The following is a 21,132-nucleotide window of genomic DNA, read 5'->3' on the forward strand; positions in this document are numbered from 1 at the left end:
ACTGTGAGACTCTGGGACACAGACTGTGAGGAACTGGGACACAGACTGTGAGACTCTGGGACACAGACTGTGAGGTACTGGGACACAGAATGTGAGACTCTGGGACACAGACTGTGAGACTCTGGGACACAGAATGTGAGACTCTGGGACACAGACTGTGAGGAACTGGGACACAGACTGTGAGACTCTGGGACACAGACTGTGAGGAACTGGGACACAGAATGTGAGACTCTGGGACACAGACTGTGAGACACTGGGACACAGAATGTGAGGAACTGGGACACAGACTGTGAGGAACTGGGACACAGACTGTGAGACTCTGGGACACAGACTGTGAGGAACTGGGACACAGACTGTGAGACTCTGGGACACAGACTGTGAGGAACTGGGACACAGACTGTGAGACTCTGGGACACAGACTGTGAGGAACTGGGACACAGACTGTGAGACTCTGGGACACAGACTGTGAGGAACTGGGACACAGACTGTGAGGAACTGGGACACAGACTGTGAGACTCTGGGACACAGACTGTGAGGAACTGGGACACAGACTGTGAGACTCTGGGACACAGAATGTGAGACTCTGGGACACAGACTGTGAGACTCTGGGACACAGACTGTGAGACTCTGGGACACAGTCTGTGAGACTCTGGGACACAGACTGTGAGGAACTGGGACACAGACTGTGAGGAACTGGGACACAGACTGTGAGACTCTGGGACACAGACTGTGAGGAACTGGGACACAGACTGTGAGACTCTGGGACACAGACTGTGAGGAACTGGGACACAGACTGTGAGACTCTTGGACACAGACTGTGAGACTCTGGGACACAGTCTGTGAGACTCTTGGACACAGACTGTGAGGAACTGGGACACAGACTGTGAGACTCTGGGACACAGTCTGTGAGACTCTGGGACACAGACTGTGAGGAACTGGGACACAGACTGTGAGACTCTGGGACACAGACTGTGAGGAACTGGGACACAGACTGTGAGGAATTGGGACACAGACTGTGAGACTCTGGGACACAGACTGTGAGGAACTGGGACACAGACTGTGAGACTCTGGGACACAGACTGTGAGACTCTGGGACACAGACTGTGAGGAACTGGGACACAGACTGTGAGACTCTGGGACACAGACTGTGAGACTCTGGGACACAGACTGTGAGACTCTGGGACACAGACTGTGAGACTCTGGGACACAGACTGTGAGACTCTGGGACACAGACTGTGAGGAACTGGGACACAGACTGTGAGACTCTGGGACACAGACTGTGAGGTACTGGGACACAGAATGTGAGACTCTGGGACACAGACTGTGAGACTCTGGGACACAGACTGTGAGACTCTGGGACACAGACTGTGAGACTCTTGGACACAGAATGTGAGACTCTGGGACACAGACTGTGAGACTCTGGGACACAGAATGTGAGACTCTGGGACACAGACTGTGAGGAACTGGGACACAGACTGTGAGACTCTGGGACACAGACTGTGAGGAACTGGGACACAGAATGTGAGACTCTGGGACACAGACTGTGAGACTCTGGGACACAGACTGTGAGGAATTGGGACACAGACTGTGAGGAACTGGGACACAGACTGTAAGACTCTGGGACACAGACTGTGAGGAACTGGGACACAGACTGTGAGACTCTGGGACACAGACTGTGAGGAACTGGGACACAGACTGTGAGGAACTGGGACACAGACTGTGAGACTCTGGGACACAGACTGTGAGGAACTGGGACACAGACTGTGAGACTCTGGGACACAGAATGTGAGACTCTGGGACACAGACTGTGAGACTCTGGGACACAGACTGTGAGACTCTGGGACACAGTCTGTGAGACTCTGGGACACAGACTGTGAGGAACTGGGACACAGACTGTGAGGAACTGGGACACAGACTGTGAGACTCTGGGACACAGACTGTGAGGAACTGGGACACAGACTGTGAGACTCTGGGACACAGACTGTGAGGAACTGGGACACAGACTGTGAGACTCTTGGACACAGACTGTGAGACTCTGGGACACAGTCTGTGAGACTCTTGGACACAGACTGTGAGGAACTGGGACACAGACTGTGAGACTCTGGGACACAGTCTGTGAGACTCTGGGACACAGACTGTGAGGAACTGGGACACAGACTGTGAGGAACTGGGACACAGACTGTGAGGAATTGGGACACAGACTGTGAGGAACTGGGACACAGTCTGTGAGACTCTGGGACACAGACTGTGAGGAACTGGGACACAGTCTGTGAGACTCTGGGACACAGACTGTGAGACTCTGGGACACAGACTGTGAGGAATTGGGACACAGACTGTGAGGAACTGGGACACAGACTGTAAGACTCTGGGACACAGACTGTGAGACTCTGGGACACAGACTGTGAGGAACTGGGACACAGACTGTGAGGAACTGGGACACAGACTGTGAGCAACTGGGACACAGACTGTGAGACTCTGGGACACAGACTGTGAGACTCTGGGACACAGACTGTGAGGAACTGGGACACAGACTGTGAGACTCTGGGACACAGACTGTGAGGAACTGGGACACAGACTGTGAGGAACTGGGACACAGACTGTGAGACTCTGGGACACAGACTGTGAGGAACTGGGACACAGACTGTGAGACTCTGGGACACAGACTGTGAGACTCTGGGACACAGACTGTGAGACTCTGGGACACAGACTGTGAGGAACTGGGACACAGACTGTGAGACTCTGGGACACAGACTGTGAGGAACTGGGACACAGACTGTGAGACTCTGGGACACAGACTGTGAGACTCTGGGACACAGACTGTGAGACTCTGGGACACAGACTGTGAGACTCTGGGACACAGACTGTGAGGAACTGGGACACAGACTGTGAGACTCTGGGACACAGACTGTGAGGAACTGGGACACAGAATGTGAGACTCTGGGACACAGACTGTGAGACTCTGGGACACAGAATGTGAGACTCTGGGACACAGACTGTGAGGAACTGGGACACAGACTGTGAGACTCTGGGACACAGACTGTGAGGAACTGGGACACAGAATGTGAGACTCTGGGACACAGACTGTGAGACTCTGGGACACAGAATGTGAGGAACTGGGACACAGACTGTGAGGAACTGGGACACAGACTGTGAGACTCTGGGACACAGACTGTGAGGAACTGGGACACAGACTGTGAGACTCTGGGACACAGACTGTGAGGAACTGGGACACAGAATGTGAGACTCTGGGACACAGACTGTGAGACTCTGGGACACAGAATGTGAGACTCTGGGACACAGACTGTGAGGAACTGGGACACAGACTGTGAGACTCTGGGACACAGACTGTGAGGAACTGGGACACAGAATGTGAGACTCTGGGACACAGACTGTGAGACTCTGGGACACAGAATGTGAGGAACTGGGACACAGACTGTGAGGAACTGGGACACAGACTGTGAGACTCTGGGACACAGACTGTGAGACTCTGGGACACAGTCTGTGAGACTCTGGGACACAGACTGTGAGGAACTGGGACACAGACTGTGAGACTCTGGGACACAGACTGTGAGGAACTGGGACACAGACTGTGAGGAATTGGGACACAGACTGTGAGACTCTGGGACACAGACTGTGAGGAACTGGGACACAGACTGTGAGACTCTGGGACACAGACTGTGAGACTCTGGGACACAGACTGTGAGGAACTGGGACACAGACTGTGAGACTCTGGGACACAGACTGTGAGACTCTGGGACACAGACTGTGAGACTCTGGGACACAGACTGTGAGACTCTGGGACACAGACTGTGAGACTCTGGGACACAGACTGTGAGGAACTGGGACACAGACTGTGAGACTCTGGGACACAGACTGTGAGGTACTGGGACACAGAATGTGAGACTCTGGGACACAGACTGTGAGACTCTGGGACACAGAATGTGAGACTCTGGGACACAGACTGTGAGGAACTGGGACACAGACTGTGAGACTCTGGGACACAGACTGTGAGGAACTGGGACACAGAATGTGAGACTCTGGGACACAGACTGTGAGGAACTGGGACACAGACTGTGAGACTCTGGGACACAGAATGTGAGACTCTGGGACACAGACTGTGAGACTCTGGGACACAGACTGTGAGACTCTGGGACACAGTCTGTGAGACTCTGGGACACAGACTGTGAGGAACTGGGACACAGACTGTGAGGAACTGGGACACAGACTGTGAGACTCTGGGACACAGACTGTGAGGAACTGGGACACAGACTGTGAGACTCTGGGACACAGACTGTGAGGAACTGGGACACAGACTGTGAGACTCTTGGACACAGACTGTGAGACTCTGGGACACAGTCTGTGAGACTCTTGGACACAGACTGTGAGGAACTGGGACACAGACTGTGAGACTCTGGGACACAGTCTGTGAGACTCTGGGACACAGACTGTGAGGAACTGGGACACAGACTGTGAGGAACTGGGACACAGACTGTGAGGAACTGGGACACAGTCTGTGAGACTCTGGGACACAGACTGTGAGGAACTGGGACACAGTCTGTGAGACTCTGGGACACAGACTGTGAGACTCTGGGACACAGACTGTGAGGAATTGGGACACAGACTGTGAGGAACTGGGACACAGACTGTAAGACTCTGGGACACAGACTGTGAGACTCTGGGACACAGACTGTGAGGAACTGGGACACAGACTGTGAGGAACTGGGACACAGACTGTGAGCAACTGGGACACAGACTGTGAGACTCTGGGACACAGACTGTGAGACTCTGGGACACAGACTGTGAGGAACTGGGACACAGACTGTGAGACTCTGGGACACAGACTGTGAGGAACTGGGACACAGACTGTGAGGAACTGGGACACAGACTGTGAGACTCTGGGACACAGACTGTGAGGAACTGGGACACAGACTGTGAGACTCTGGGACACAGACTGTGAGACTCTGGGACACAGACTGTGAGACTCTGGGACACAGACTGTGAGGAACTGGGACACAGACTGTGAGACTCTGGGACACAGACTGTGAGGAACTGGGACACAGACTGTGAGACTCTGGGACACAGACTGTGAGACTCTGGGACACAGACTGTGAGACTCTGGGACACAGACTGTGAGACTCTGGGACACAGACTGTGAGGAACTGGGACACAGACTGTGAGACTCTGGGACACAGACTGTGAGGAACTGGGACACAGAATGTGAGACTCTGGGACACAGACTGTGAGACTCTGGGACACAGAATGTGAGACTCTGGGACACAGACTGTGAGGAACTGGGACACAGACTGTGAGACTCTGGGACACAGACTGTGAGGAACTGGGACACAGAATGTGAGACTCTGGGACACAGACTGTGAGACTCTGGGACACAGAATGTGAGGAACTGGGACACAGACTGTGAGGAACTGGGACACAGACTGTGAGACTCTGGGACACAGACTGTGAGGAACTGGGACACAGACTGTGAGACTCTGGGACACAGACTGTGAGGAACTGGGACACAGACTGTGAGGAACTGGGACACAGACTGTGAGACTCTGGGACACAGACTGTGAGGAACTGGGACACAGACTGTGAGACTCTGGGACACAGAATGTGAGACTCTGGGACACAGACTGTGAGACTCTGGGACACAGACTGTGAGACTCTGGGACACAGTCTGTGAGACTCTGGGACACAGACTGTGAGGAACTGGGACACAGACTGTGAGGAACTGGGACACAGACTGTGAGACTCTTTGACACAGACTGTGAGGAACTGGGACACAGACTGTGAGACTCTGGGACAGAGACTGTGAGGAACTGGGACACAGACTGTGAGACTCTTGGACACAGACTGTGAGACTCTGGGACACAGTCTGTGAGACTCTTGGACACAGACTGTGAGGAACTGGGACACAGACTGTGAGACTCTGGGACACAGTCTGTGAGACTCTGGGACACAGACTGTGAGGAACTGGGACACAGACTGTGAGACTCTGGGACACAGACTGTGAGGAACTGGGACACAGACTGTGAGGAATTGGGACACAGACTGTGAGGAATTGGGACACAGACTGTGAGGAACTGGGACACAGTCTGTGAGACTCTGGGACACAGACTGTGAGGAACTGGGACACAGTCTGTGAGACTCTGGGACACAGACTGTGAGACTCTGGGACACAGACTGTGAGGAATTGGGACACAGACTGTGAGGAACTGGGACACAGACTGTAAGACTCTGGGACACAGACTGTGAGACTCTGGGACACAGACTGTGAGGAACTGGGACACAGACTGTGAGGAACTGGGACACAGACGGTGAGCAACTGGGACACAGACTGTGAGACTCTGGGACACAGACTGTGAGACTCTGGGACACAGACTGTGAGGAACTGGGACACAGACTGTGAGACTCTGGGACACAGACTGTGAGGAACTGGGACACAGACTGTGAGGAACTGGGACACAGACTGTGAGACTCTGGGACACAGACTGTGAGGAACTGGGACACAGACTGTGAGACTCTGGGACACAGACTGTGAGGAACTGGGACACAGACTGTGAGGAACTGGGACACAGTCTGTGAGACTCTGGGACACAGACTGTGAGGAACTGGGACACAGACTGTGAGACTCTGGGACACAGACTGTGAGACTCTGGGACACAGACTGTGAGGAACTGGGACACAGACTGTGAGGAACTGGGACACAGACTGTGAGACTCTGGGACACAGACTGTGAGACTCTGGGACACAGACTGTGAGGAACTGGGACACAGACTGTGAGACTCTGGGACACAGACTGTGAGACTCTGGGACACAGACTGTGAGACTCTGGGACACAGACTGTGAGACTCTGGGACACAGACTGTGAGGAACTGGGACACAGACTGTGAGACTCTGGGACACAGACTGTGAGACTCTGGGACACAGACTGTGAGGAACTGGGACACAGACTGTGAGGAACTGGGACACAGACTGTGAGACTCTGGGACACAGACTGTGAGACTCTGGGACACAGACTGTGAGGAACTGGGACACAGACTGTGAGACTCTGGGACACAGACTGTGAGGAACTGGGACACAGTCTGTGAGACTCTGGGACACAGATTGTGAGGAACTGGGACACAGACTGTGAGGAACTGGGACACAGTCTGAGGAACTGGGACACAGACTGTGAGACTCTGGGACACAGACTGTGAGGAACTGGGACACAGTCTGTGAGGAACTGGGTCACAGTCTGTGAGGAACTGGGACACAGACTGTGAGGAACTGGGACACAGACTGTGAGGAACTGGGACACAGACTGTGAGGAACTGGGACACAGTCTGAGGAACTGGGACACAGACTGTGAGACTCTGGGCCTCAGTCTGTGAGACTCTGGGACACAGACTGTGAGACTCTGGGACACAGACTGTGAGGAACTGGGACACAGTCTGTGAGGAACTGGGACACAGACTGTGAGGAACTGGGTCACAGTCTGTGAGACTCTGGGACACAGACTGTGAGGAACTGGGACACAGTCTGTGAGGAACTGGGACACAGACTGTGAGGAACTGGGTCACAGTCTGTGAGACTCTGGGACACAGACTGTGAGGAACTGGGACACAGACTGTGAGGAACTGGGTCACAGTCTGTGAGGAACTGGGACACAGACTGTGAGGAACTGGGACACAGACTGTGAGGAACTGGGACACAGTCTGAGGAACTGGGACACAGACTGTGAGGAACTGGGACACAGACTGTGAGACTCTGGGACACAGTCTGTGAGACTCTGGGACACAGACTGTGAGACTCTGGGACACAGACTGTGAGACTCTGGGACACAGACTGTGAGGAACTGGGACACAGTCTGTGAGACTCTGGGACACAGACTGTGAGGAACTGGGACACAGACTGTGAGGAACTGGGACACAGACTGTGAGGAACTGGGACACAGTCTGTGAGGAACTGGGACACAGACTGTGAGGAACTGGGACACAGTCTGAGGATCTGGGACACAGACTGTGAGGAACTGGGACACAGACTGTGAGGAACTGGGACACAGACTGTGAGGAACTGGGACACAGACTGTGAGGAACTGGGACACAGACTGTGAGGAACTGGGACACAGACTGTGAGACTCTGGGACACAGACTGTGAGACTCTGGGACACAGACTGTGAGGAACTGGGACACAGACTGTGAGGAACTGGGACACAGACTGTGAGACTCTGGGCCCCAGTCTGTGAGCTGTCGATCGGTCTCTCTGTGTATCGTCTCTTCCACTGATGCTCATTGGACATATCATTGGGATGTTTGTTGATATTTCATTGTTTGCCTGTCTCAGGTAACTTCAAACAACTACTCACCACAGCCTGTCATTTTATTGATTTTCTTTAGATCGAGGACAGAGTTTAAAGGAGACACATCATCTCTTGAAGAGAGCCCACTCACAGACTCATACTATCCCTGCAAGTCCAGCTGTACTCCAAGCCTCCGAGCGACACTCCAACCTCTTCACTGACCCCACGCCTCAGTCCATTGCTGGTTTCACCCTTTACCAACAAGGAGACTCTGTGGTTACCTCACTCGTCTCCAGCATCTCAACATCAATGATCTCTACACCTTCCATTGTGTCACAAATCCCGTCCCTTTCCAAAACCTCTGTTGTTACTTGGGCACTGCCAGTCTCCCATTCCTCAGTTGACTCCCTTTGCCCACAGATCGTAATGTGGTCTATTCCTCAAATCTCAGCCATGTCCCAGCTGCACAACCTCTCAATAGCCAAGAGTGACCTGAACAAGCTAATCAGCCCAGACACCTCCACAGATTGTGTGTTGCCATGTTGTTCACAGGCTGCAGTCCCACAACAAACAAACAACGAGGTCTTGTCTGATTTCTCAACCTCGTCTGCCTCTCACATTGAAAATGTCAGTGATCCACAAACTCCACGCTCAGTAATTAAGGCGAGTACTGTTGTTCAATCTCCAACTGCTAGCAAAGTGAGGCCACTCCCTACAGAAACACAGAGAAGTCCCAGTGAACCAATTCCAGACCTACAATCAACAGCACCTCTTCAGAGCAAGGCATCACATGAGATGGAGGTGAGTCCACTCATGGTGTTCACCAAGAGTGCAGTCGGCCAGTGGGAGAGTCGGCCAGTGGGAGAGTCGGCCAGTGGGAGAGTCGGCCAGTGGAGCACTCTCGCCTCTGAGTCAGAAGATTGTGGGTTTAAGTCCAGAAACTTGACAAAATTCAGGCTGACACTCCCAGTGCAGTACTGAGGGAGCACTGCACTGTCGGAGGGTCAGTACTGAGGGAGCACTGCACTGTCGGAGGGTCAGTACTGAGGGAGTGCTGCACTGTCGGAGGGTCAGTACTGAGGGAGCACTGCACTGTCGGAGGGTCAGTACTGAGGGAGCACTGCACTGTCGGAGGGTCAGTACTGAGGGAGTGCTGCACTGTCGGAGGGTCAGTACTGAGGGAGCACTGCACTGTCGGAGGGTCAGTACTGAGGGAGCACTGCACTGTCGGAGGGTCAGTACTGAGGGAGTGCTGCACTGTCGGAGGGTCAGTACTGAGGGAGCGCTGCACTGTCGGAGGGTCAGTACTGAGGGAGCGCTGCACTGTCGGAGGGTCAGTACTGAGGGAGCGCCGCACTGTCGGAGGGTCAGTACTCCGGGAGCACTGCACTGTCGGAGGGTCAGTACTGAGGGAGTGCTGCACTGTCGGAGGGTCAGTACTGAGGGAGCACTGCACTGTCGGAGGGTCAGTACTGAGGGAGCGCCGCACTGTCGGAGGGTCAGTACTGAGGGAGTGCTGCACTGTCGGAGGGTCAGTACTGAGGGAGCGCTGCACTGTCGGAGGGTCAGTACTCAGGGAATGCTGCACTGTCGGAGGGTCAGTACTGAGGGAGTGCGGCACTGTCAGAGGGTCAGTACTGAGGGAGCTCTGCACTGTCGGAGGGTCAGTACTGAGGGAGTGCTGCACTGTCGGAGGGTCAGTACTGAGGGAGTGCTGCACTGTCGGAGGGTCAGTACTCAGGGAATGCTGCACTGTCGGAGGGTCAGTACTGAGGGAGTGCTGCACTGTCGGAGGGTCAGTACTGAGGGAGAACTGCACTGTCGGAGGGTCAGTACTGAGGGAGTGCTGCACTGTCGGAGGGTCAGTACTGAGGGAGCACTGCACTGTCGGAGGGTCAGTACTGAGGGAGAACTGCACTGTCGGAGGGTCAGTACTGAGGGAGAGCTGCACTGTCGGAGGGTCAGTACTGAGGGAGAACTGCACTGTCGGAGGGTCAGTACTGAGGGAGAACTGCACTGTCGGAGGGTCAGTACTGAGGGAGTGCTGCACTGTCGGAGGGTCAGTACTGAGGGAGCACTGCACTGTCGGAGGGTCAGTACTGAGGGAGAACTGCACTGTCGGAGGGTCAGTACTGAGGGAGAGCTGCACTGTCGGAGGGTCAGTACTGAGGGAGCGCTGCACTGTCGGAGGGTCAGTACTGAGGGAGTGCTGCACTGTCGGAGGGTCAGTACTGAGGGAGTGCTGCACTGTCGGAGGGTCAGTACTGAGGGAGTGCTGCACTGTCGGAGGGTCAGTACTGAGGGAATGCTGCACTGTCGGAGGGTCAGTACTGAGGGAGTGCTGCATTGTCGGAGATGCCGTCTTTTGGATGAGACATTAAACTGAGGCGCCGTCTGCCCCTCAGGCGGATGTAAAAGATCGCAGGGCACTATTTGAAGAAGAGCAGGGAGTCCTGGCCAATATTGATCCCTCAATCATAGAATCATAGAATCTTACAGCATTCGGCCCATCATGCCTGTGGCGGCTCTTTGAAAGAGCTACCCAATCAGTCCCATTCCCCTGCTCTTTCCCCATAGTCCTGTCAATCTTTTCCCTTCAAGTATTTATCCAATTCCCTTTTGAAAGTTATTCTTAAATCTGCTTCCACCGCCCTTTCAGGGAGCGCAGTCCAGATCATAACAACTCACTGTATGAAAAATAGTCCCTGCCTGGTTAAGAACACAAGAAGTCGGAGCAGGACCCGGCCACTCAGCCCCTGGGCCCTCTCCGCCACCCACAGGGCATTGACCGATCCGAACTCAGCTTCATGTCCAATTTCCTGCCCGCTCCCCATAACCCCTAATTCCCTTTCCTTAAAACATCATCATTAAAACATCTGGTCATTATCAAGGGCAATTAGGGATGGGCAATAAATGCCGTCCTCACCAGCGACGCACACATCCCATGAACAAATAATAAAAAAATCACGTTACTGTTCGTGGGATCTTACTGTGCACAGATTGGCTGCTGTGCTTCCTACATTACAACAGTGACTACACTGTACTTCAGGGGCAGTAAAGCACAGTGGGAACGTCCTGAACTCGTGACAGTCTTTCTTTCTAATCATTTTTAGCTCAAGGTTTTGGGGAGGCTGTAATTTATAGTTTTTCTTGATGGGGAGAAGTTTTTCCCCGAGTGTCCTGCCGAGGGTTTGTGTTAAAGCAACAAGTTCAGAGTGTCTGGGTCACAAGGCCCACAGCAGGAGTTCGAAACAATTCAGGTGCAAAATTGACCTGTTTCCATTGAAGAGGAATTCTGGGGCCCTTATTTTCTCTGTTGATTACAAATATCTCAGAGCCCCTCACTACCTGTGGATCAACTAATGGGAGCCTGCACTGGCTTACACAATGTCTCACAGGGATCTGAGCAGCCTCCAACCTCACGGACAGCACTGGACACTGGAGGGCAGGACGGACCTCGAGGGCCCCTCCCCCCTGCCCCGTCCCCAGCCCCTCCCCCTCACCATCACCTGACCCTCCCCAGCCCCTCCCCCTCCCCCAGCCCCGTCCCCAGCCCCTCCCCCTCACCATCACCTGCCCCTCCCCAGCCCCTCCCCCCTGCCCCATCGCCAGCCCCTCCCCCTGTCCCGTCCCCAGCCCCTCCCCCTCACCATCACCTGCCCCTCCCCAGCCCCTCCCCCCTGCCCCGTCACCAGCCCCTCCCCCCAGCCCCGACCCCAGCCCCTCCCCCTGCCCCGTCCCCAGCCCCTCCCCCTCACCATCACCTGCCCCTCCCCAGCCCCTCCCCCCTGCCCCGTCCCCAGCCCCTCCCCCCAGCCCTGTCTCCAGCCCCTCCCCCTCACCATCTCGAGCCCCTCCCCAGACTATCTCCAGCCCCTCCCCCGACTATCTCCAGCCCCTCCCCCTCACCATCTCCAGCCCCTCCCCCTCACCATCTTCAGCCCCTCCCCCTCACCATCTCCAGCCCCTCCCCCTCACCATCTCCAGCCCCTCCCCCTCACCATCTCCAGCCCCTCCCCCTCTCCAGCCCCTCCCCCTCCCCCTCTCCAGCCCCTCCCCCTCACCATCTCCAGTCCCTCCCCCTCACCATCTATAGCCCCTCCCCCTCACCATCTCCAGCCCCTCCCCCTCACCATCTCCAGCCCCTCCCCCTCACCATCTCCAGCCCCTCCCCCTCACCATCTCCAGCCCCTCCCCCTCACCATCTCCAGCCCCTCCCCCTCTCCAGCCCCTCCCCCTCCCCCCTCTCCAGCCCCTCCCCCTCACCATCTCCAGTCCCTCCCCCTCACCATCTATAGCCCCTCCCCCTCACCATCTCCAGCCCCTCCCCCTCACCATCTCCAGCCCCTCCCCCTCACCATCTCCAGCCCCTCCCCCTCACCATCTCCAGTCCCTCCCCCTCACCATCTCCAGCCCCTCCCCCTCACCATCTGTAGCACCTCCCCCTGACCATCTCCAGCCCCTCCCCCTCACCATCTCCAGCCTCGCCCCCTCACCATCTCCAGCCCCTCCCCCTCACCATCTCCAGCCCCTCCCCCTCACCATCTCCAGCCCCTCCCCCTCACCATCTCCAGCCCCTCACCATCTCCAGCCCCTCCCCCTCACCATCTCCAGCCCCTCCCCCTCACCATCTTCAGCCCCTCCCCCTCACCATCTCCAGCCCCTCCCCCTCACCATCTCCAGCCCCTCCCCCTCACCATCTCCAGCCCCTCCCCCTCACCATCTCCAGCCCCTCCCCCTCACCATCTCCAGCCCCTCCCCCTCACCATCTCCAGCCCCTCCCCCTCACCATCTCCAGCCCCTCCCCCTCACCATCTTCAGCCCCTCACCCCACTATCTCCAGCCCCTCCCCCTCACCATCTCCAGCCCCTCCCCCTCACCATCTCCAGCCCCTCCCCCTCACCATCTCCAGCCCCTCCCCCTCACCATCTCCAGCCCCTCCCCCTCACCATCTCCAGCCCCTCCCCCTCACCATGTCCAGACCCTCCACCCAGTCCTTCAGCAGCCAATCCCGGGCCACACCCCCAGCCCCCTACACATCCCACAGCCCAGCACCTTCCCCCAGAGGCTACCCCAGCCACACACCCATTCTAATACAGTGTGTGTAATATATATTACAGGACTCTAATACGCAGTGTGTAATATATGTTACAGGACGATACTACACAGTGTGTAATATATGTTACAGGACTCTAATACACAGTGTGTAATATATGTTACAGGACTCTAATACACAGTGTGTAATATATGTTACAGGACTCTAATACATAGTGTGTAATATATGTTACAGGACGATACTACACAGTGTGTAATATATGTTACAGGACTCTAATACACAGTGTGTAATATATGTTACAGGACTCTAATACACAGTGTGTAATATATGTTACAGGACTCTAATACATAGTGTGTAATATATGTTACAGGACGATACTACACAGTGTGTAATATATGTTACAGGACGCTACTACACAGTGTGTAATATATGTTACAGGACTCTAATACACAGTGTGTAATATATGTTACAGGACGATACTACACAGTGTGCAATATATGTTGCAGGACGATACTACACAGTGTGTAATATATGTTACAGGACTCTAATATACAGTGTGTAATATACGTTACAGGACTATACTACACAGTGTGTAATATATGTTACAGGACTCTAATATGCAGTGTGTAATATACGTTACAGGACTATACTACACAGTGTGTAATACATGTTACAGGACTCTAAGACACAGTGTGTAATATACGTTACAGGACTCCAATACACAGTGTGTAATATATGTTACAGGACTATACTACCCTTTGTAGTACATATTATAGGACTTTAATGCAAAGTGTGTAATATATGTTACAGGACTCGAATACACAGTGTGTAATATATGTTACAGGACTCTAATACACAGTGTGTAATATATGTTACAGGACTCTAATACACAGTGTAATATATATTACAGGACTCTAATACACCGTGTGCAATATATGTTACAGGACTATACTACACAGTGTGTAATATATGTTACAGGAATCCAATACACAGTGTGTAATGTATCTTACAGGATTCTAATACACAGTGTGTAGTACATGTTACGGGACTCCAATACACATTGTGTAATATATGTTACTGGACTCTAATGCACAGTGTGTAATATATGTTACAGGACTCGAATACACAGTGTGTAATATATGTTACAGGACTCGAATACACAGTGTGTAATATATGTTACAGGACTCTCATACACAGTGTGTAATATATATTACAGGACTATACTACACAGTGTGTAATATATGTTACAGGACTATACTACACAGTGTGTAATATATGTTACAGGACTATACTACACAGTGTGTAATATATGTTACAGGCATCTAATACACAGTGTGTAATATATGTTACAGGACTCTAATACACAGTGTGTAATATATGTTACAGGACTCTAATACACAGTGTGTAATATATGTTACAGGACTCTAATACACAGTGTGTATTATATGTTACAGGACTATACTACACAGTGTGTCATATATGTTACAGGACTCTAATACATAGTGTGTATTATTTGTTACAGGACTCTAATACACAGTGTGTAATATATGTTACAGGACTCTAATACATAGTGTGTATTATTTGTTACAGGACTCTAATACACAGTTTGTAATATATGTTACAGGACTCTAATACACAGTGTGTAATATATGTTACAGGACTCTAATACACAGTGTGTAATATATGTTACAGGACTCTAATACACAGTGTGTAATATATATTACAGGACTCTAATACACAGTGTGTAATATATGTTACAGGACTCTAATACACAGTGTGTAATATATATTACAGGACTCTAATACACAGTGTGTAATATACGTTCCAGGACGATACTACACAGTGTGTAATATATGTTACAGGACGATACTACACAGTGTGTAATATATGTTACAGGACTCTAATACACAGTGTGTAATATATGTTACAGGACGATACTACACAGTGTGCAATATATGTTACAGGACGATACTACACAGTGTGTAATATATGTTACAGGACTCGAATACACAGTGTGTAAGAAATGTTACAAGATTCTAATACGCAGTGTGTAATATATGTTACAGGACTCCAATACAAGTTGTGTAATCTATGTTTCAGGCCTACAATACACAGTGTGTAATATACGATACAGGACTCTAATACAGTGTGTAATATATGTTGCAGGATTCCATTACACAGAGTGCAATACAATATATGTTACAGGACCCTAATACATAGTGTGTAATATTTGATTCTGGACTCTAATATACAGTGTGTAATATATGTTACAGGATGCTAATACATGGTGTGTAATATATGTTACAGGACTATACTACACAGTGTGTAATATATGTTACAGGACTATACTACACACTGTGTAATATATGTTACAAGACTCTAATACACAGTGTGTAATATATGTTACAGGATTCTAATACACAGTGTGTAATATATGTTACAAGACTCTAATACACAGTGTGTAATATATGTTACAAGACTCTAATACACGGTGTGTAATATATTTTACAGGACTCTAATATATGGTGTGTAATATATGTTACAGGATTCTAATACACAGTGTGTAATATATGTTACAAGACTCTAATACACGGTGTGTAATATTTGTTTCAGGACTCTAATACACAGTGTGTAATATATGTTACAGGACTCTAATACACAGTGTGTAATATATGTTACAGGACTCTAATACACAGTGTGTAATATATGTTACAGGACTCTAATACACAGTGTGTAATATATGTTACAGGACTCTAATACACAGTGTGTAATATATGTTACAGGACTCTAATACACAGTGTGTAATATATGTTACAGGACTCTAATACACAGTGTGTAATATATGTTACAGGACTCTAATACACAGTGTGTATTATATGTTACAGGACTCTAATATACAGTGTGTGATATATTTTACGAGACTCTAATACGCAGTGTGTAATATACGTTACAGGATTCTAATACACAGTGTGTAATATATGTTACAGGACTCTAATACACAGTGTGTAATATATGTTACAGGACTCTAATACACAGTGTGTAATATATGTTACAGGACTCTAATACGCAGTGTGTATTACATGTTACAGGACTCTAATACACAGTGTGTAATATATGTTATGGGACTCTAATACACAGTGTGTAATATATGTTACAGGACTCTAATACACAGTGTGTAATATATGTTACAGGACTCTAATACACAGTGTGTAATATATGTTACAGGACTCTAATACGCAGTGTGTAATATATGTTACAGGACTCTAATACACAGTGTGTATTATATGTTACAGGACTCTAATACACAGTTTGTAATATATTTTACGAGACTCTAATACGCCGTGTGTAATATATGTTACAGGACTCTAATACACAGTGTGTAATATATGTTACAGGACTCTAATACACAGTGTGTAATATATGTTACAGGACTCTAATACACAGTGTGTAATATATTTTACAGGACTCTAATACGCAGTGTGTAATATATGTTACAGGATTCTAATACACAGTGTGTAATATATGTTACAGGACTCTAATACACAGTGTGTAATATATGTTATGGGACTCTAATACACAGTGTGTAATATATGTTACAGGACTCTAATACACAGTGTGTAATATATGTTACAGGACTCTAATACACAGTGTGTAATATATGTTACAGGACTCTAATACACAGTGTGTGATATATGTTACAGGACTCTAATACACAGTGTGTAATATATGTTACAGGACTCTAATACACAGTGTGTATTACATGTTACAGGACTCTAATACACAGTGTGTAATATATGTTACAGGACTCTAATACACAGTGTGTAATATATGTTACAGGACTCTAATACACAGTGTGTAATATATTTTACAGGACTCTAATACGCAGTGTGTAATATATGTTACAGGATTCTAATACACAGTGTGTAATATATGTTACAGGACTCTAATACACAGTGTGTAATATATGTTACAGGACTCTAATACACAGTGTGTAATATATGTTATGGGACTCTAATACACAGTGTGTAATATATGTTACAGGACTCTAATACACAGTGTGTAATATATGTTACAGGACTCTAATACACAGTGTGTAATATATGTTACAGGACTCTAATACACAGTGTGTGATATATGTTACAGGACTCTAATACACAGTGTGTAATATATGTTACAGGACTCTAATACACAGTGTGTATTACATGTTACAGGACTCTAATACACAGTGTGTAATATATGTTACAGGACTCTAATACACAGTGTGTATTACATGTTACAGGACTCTAATACACAGTGTGTAATATATGTTATGGGACTCTAATACACAGTGTGTAATATATGTTACAGGACTCTAATACACAGTGTGTAATATATGTTACAGGACTCTAATACACAGTGTGTAATATATGTTACAGGACTCTAATACGCAGTGTGTATTATATGTTACAGGACTCTAATACACAGTTTGTAATATATTTTACGAGACTCTAATACGCCGTGTGTAATATACGTTACAGGATTCTAATACACAGTGTGTAATATATGTTACAGGACTCTAATACACAGTGTGTAATATATGTTACAGGACTCTAATACACAGTGTGTAATATATGTTACAGGACTCTAATACACAGTGTGTAATATATGTTACAGGACTCTAATACGCAGTGTGTATTATATGTTACAGGACTCTAATACACAGTGTGTAATATATGTTACAGGACTCTAATACACAGTGTGTAATATATGTTACAGGACTCTAATACACAGTGTGTAATATATGTTACAGGACTCTAATACACAGTGTGTAATATATGTTACAGGACTCTAATACGCAGTGTGTAATATATGTTACAGGACTCTAATACATAGTGTGTAATATATGTTACAGGACTCTAATACACAGTGTGTGATATATGTTACAGGACTCTAATACACAGTGTGTATTATATGTTACAGGACTCTAATACACAGTGTGTAATATATGTTACAGGACTCTAATACACAGTGTGTAATATATGTTACAGGACTCTAATACATAGTGTGTAATATATGTTACAGGACTCTAATACACAGTGTGTAATATATGTTACAGGACTCTAATACACAGTGTGTAATATATGTTACAGGACTCTAATACACAGTGTGTAATATATGTTACAGGACTCTAATACATAGTGTGTAATATATGTTACAGGACTCTAATACACAGTGTGTAATATATGTTACAGGACTCTAATACACAGTGTGTATTATATGTTACAGGACTCTAATATACAGTGTGTGATATATTTTACGAGACTCTAATACGCAGTGTGTAATATACGTTACAGGATTCTAATACACAGTGTGTAATATATGTTACAGGACTCTAATACACAGTGTGTAATATATGTTACAGGACTCTAATACGCAGTGTGTAATATATGTTACAGGACTCTAATACATAGTGTGTAATATATGTTACAGGACTCTAATACACAGTGTGTAATATATGTTACAGGACTCTAATACACAGTGTGTAATATATGTTACAGGACTCTAATACATAGTGTGTGATATATTTTACGAGACTCTAATACGCAGTGTGTAATATACGTTACAGGATTCTAATACACAGTGTGTAATATATGTTACAGGACTCTAATACACAGTGTGTAATATATGTTACAGGACTCTAATACGCAGTGTGTAATATATGTTACAGGACTCTAATACATAGTGTGTAATATATGTTACAGGACTCTAATACACAGTGTGTAATATATGTTACAGGACTCTAATACACAGTGTGTAATATATGTTACAGGACTCTAATACATAGTGTGTAATATATTTTACAGGACTCTAATACACAGTGTGTAATATATGTTACAGGACTCTAATACACAGTGTGTAATATATGTTACAGGACTCTAATACATAGTGTGTAATATATTTTACAGGACTCTAATACACAATGTGTAATATATGTTACAGGACTCTAATACATAGTGTGTAATATATGTTACAGGACTCTAATACACAGTGTGTAATATATGTTACAGGACTCTAATACACAGTGTGTAATATATATTACAGGACTCTAATACATAGTGTGTAATATATGTTACAGGACTCTAATACACAGTGTGTAATATATGTTACAGGACTCTAATACATAGTGTGTAATATATGTTACAGGACTCTAATACACAGTGTGTAATATATGTTACAGGACTCTAATACACAGTGTGTAATATATGTTACAGGACTCTAATACATAGTGTGTAATATATGTTACAGGACTCTAATACACAGTGTGTAATATATGTTACAGGACTCTAATACACAGTGTGTTTTATATATTACACGACTCTAATATACAGTGTGTAATATATGTTACAGGACTCTAATACACAGTGTGTTTTATATATTACACGACTCTAATATACAGTGTGTAATATATGTTACAGGACTCTAATACACAGTGTGTTTTATATATTACACGACTCTAATACACAGTGTGTAATATATGTTACAGGACTCTAATACACAGTGTGTTTTATATATTACACGACTCTAATATACAGTGTGTGATATATTTTACGAGACTCTAATACGCAGTGTGTAATATACGTTACAGAATTCTAATACACAGTGTGTAATATATGTTACAGGACTCTAATGCACAGTGTGTAATATATGTTACAGGACTCTAATACGCAGTGTGTAATATATGTTACAGGACTCTAATACACAGTGTGTAATATATGTTACAGGACTCTAATACACAGTGTGTATTATATATTACACGACTCTAATATACAGTGTGTGATATATTTTACGAGACTCTAATACACAGTGTGTAATATATGTTACAGGACTCTAATATACAGTGTGCAATATATGTTACAGGACTCTAATACACAGTGTGTAATATATGTTACAGGACTCTAATACGCAGTGTGTAATATATGTTACAGGACTCTAATACACAGTGTGTAATATATTTTACAGGACTCTAATACGCAGTGTGTAATATACGTTACAGGATTCTAATACACAGTGTGTAATATATGTTACAGGACTCTAATACACAGTGTGTAATATATGTTACAGGACTCTAATACACAGTGTGTAATATATGTTACAGGACTCTAATACGCAGTGTGTAATATACGTTACAGGATTCTAATACACAGTGTGTAATATATGTTACAGGACTCTAATACACAGTGTGTAATATATGTTACAGGACTCTAATACACAGTGTGTAATATATGTTACAGGACTCTAATACACAGTGTGTAATATATGTTACAGGACTCTAATACGCAGTGTGTAATATACGTTACAGGATTCTAATACACAGTGTGTAATATATGTTACAGGACTCTAATACGCAGTGTGTAATATACGTTACAGGACACTAATACACTGTGTGTAATATATGTTACAGGACTCTAATACACAGTGTGTAATATATTTTACAGGACTCTAATACGCAGTGTGTAATATACGTTACAGGACACTAATACACTGTGTGTAATATATGTTACAGGACTCTAATACACAGTGTGTAATATATTTTACAGGACTCTAATACACAGTGTGTAATATATGTTACAGGAAATAATATACAGTGTGTAATATATGTTACAGGACTCTAATACACAGTGTGTAATATATGTTACAGGACTCTAATATACAGTGTGTAATATATTTTACAGGACTCTAATACGCAGTGTGTAATATACGTTACAGGATTCTAATACACAGTGTGTAATATATGTTACAGGACTCTAATACACAG

At 47.2% G+C, this 21,132-nt stretch overlaps 1 protein-coding gene across 1 annotated transcript in view; it reads left to right on the forward strand.

Annotated features, from left to right (window-relative positions):
- The window catches only part of LOC137309604 (zinc finger protein 40-like), a 77,382-nt gene that overhangs the window by 25,971 nt on the left and 30,279 nt on the right, over positions 1–21,132 (forward strand). The window contains exon 5 of the mRNA XM_067977710.1: positions 8,379–9,082. Within this exon, the coding sequence (XP_067833811.1) occupies positions 8,379–9,082 (704 nt within the window). The remainder of the gene's footprint in view (positions 1–8,378; positions 9,083–21,132) is intronic.

Source organism: Heptranchias perlo, unplaced genomic scaffold (assembly GCF_035084215.1).
Source record: "Heptranchias perlo isolate sHepPer1 unplaced genomic scaffold, sHepPer1.hap1 HAP1_SCAFFOLD_171, whole genome shotgun sequence".
Classification (NCBI taxonomy): Eukaryota; Metazoa; Chordata; class Chondrichthyes; order Hexanchiformes; family Hexanchidae; genus Heptranchias; species Heptranchias perlo.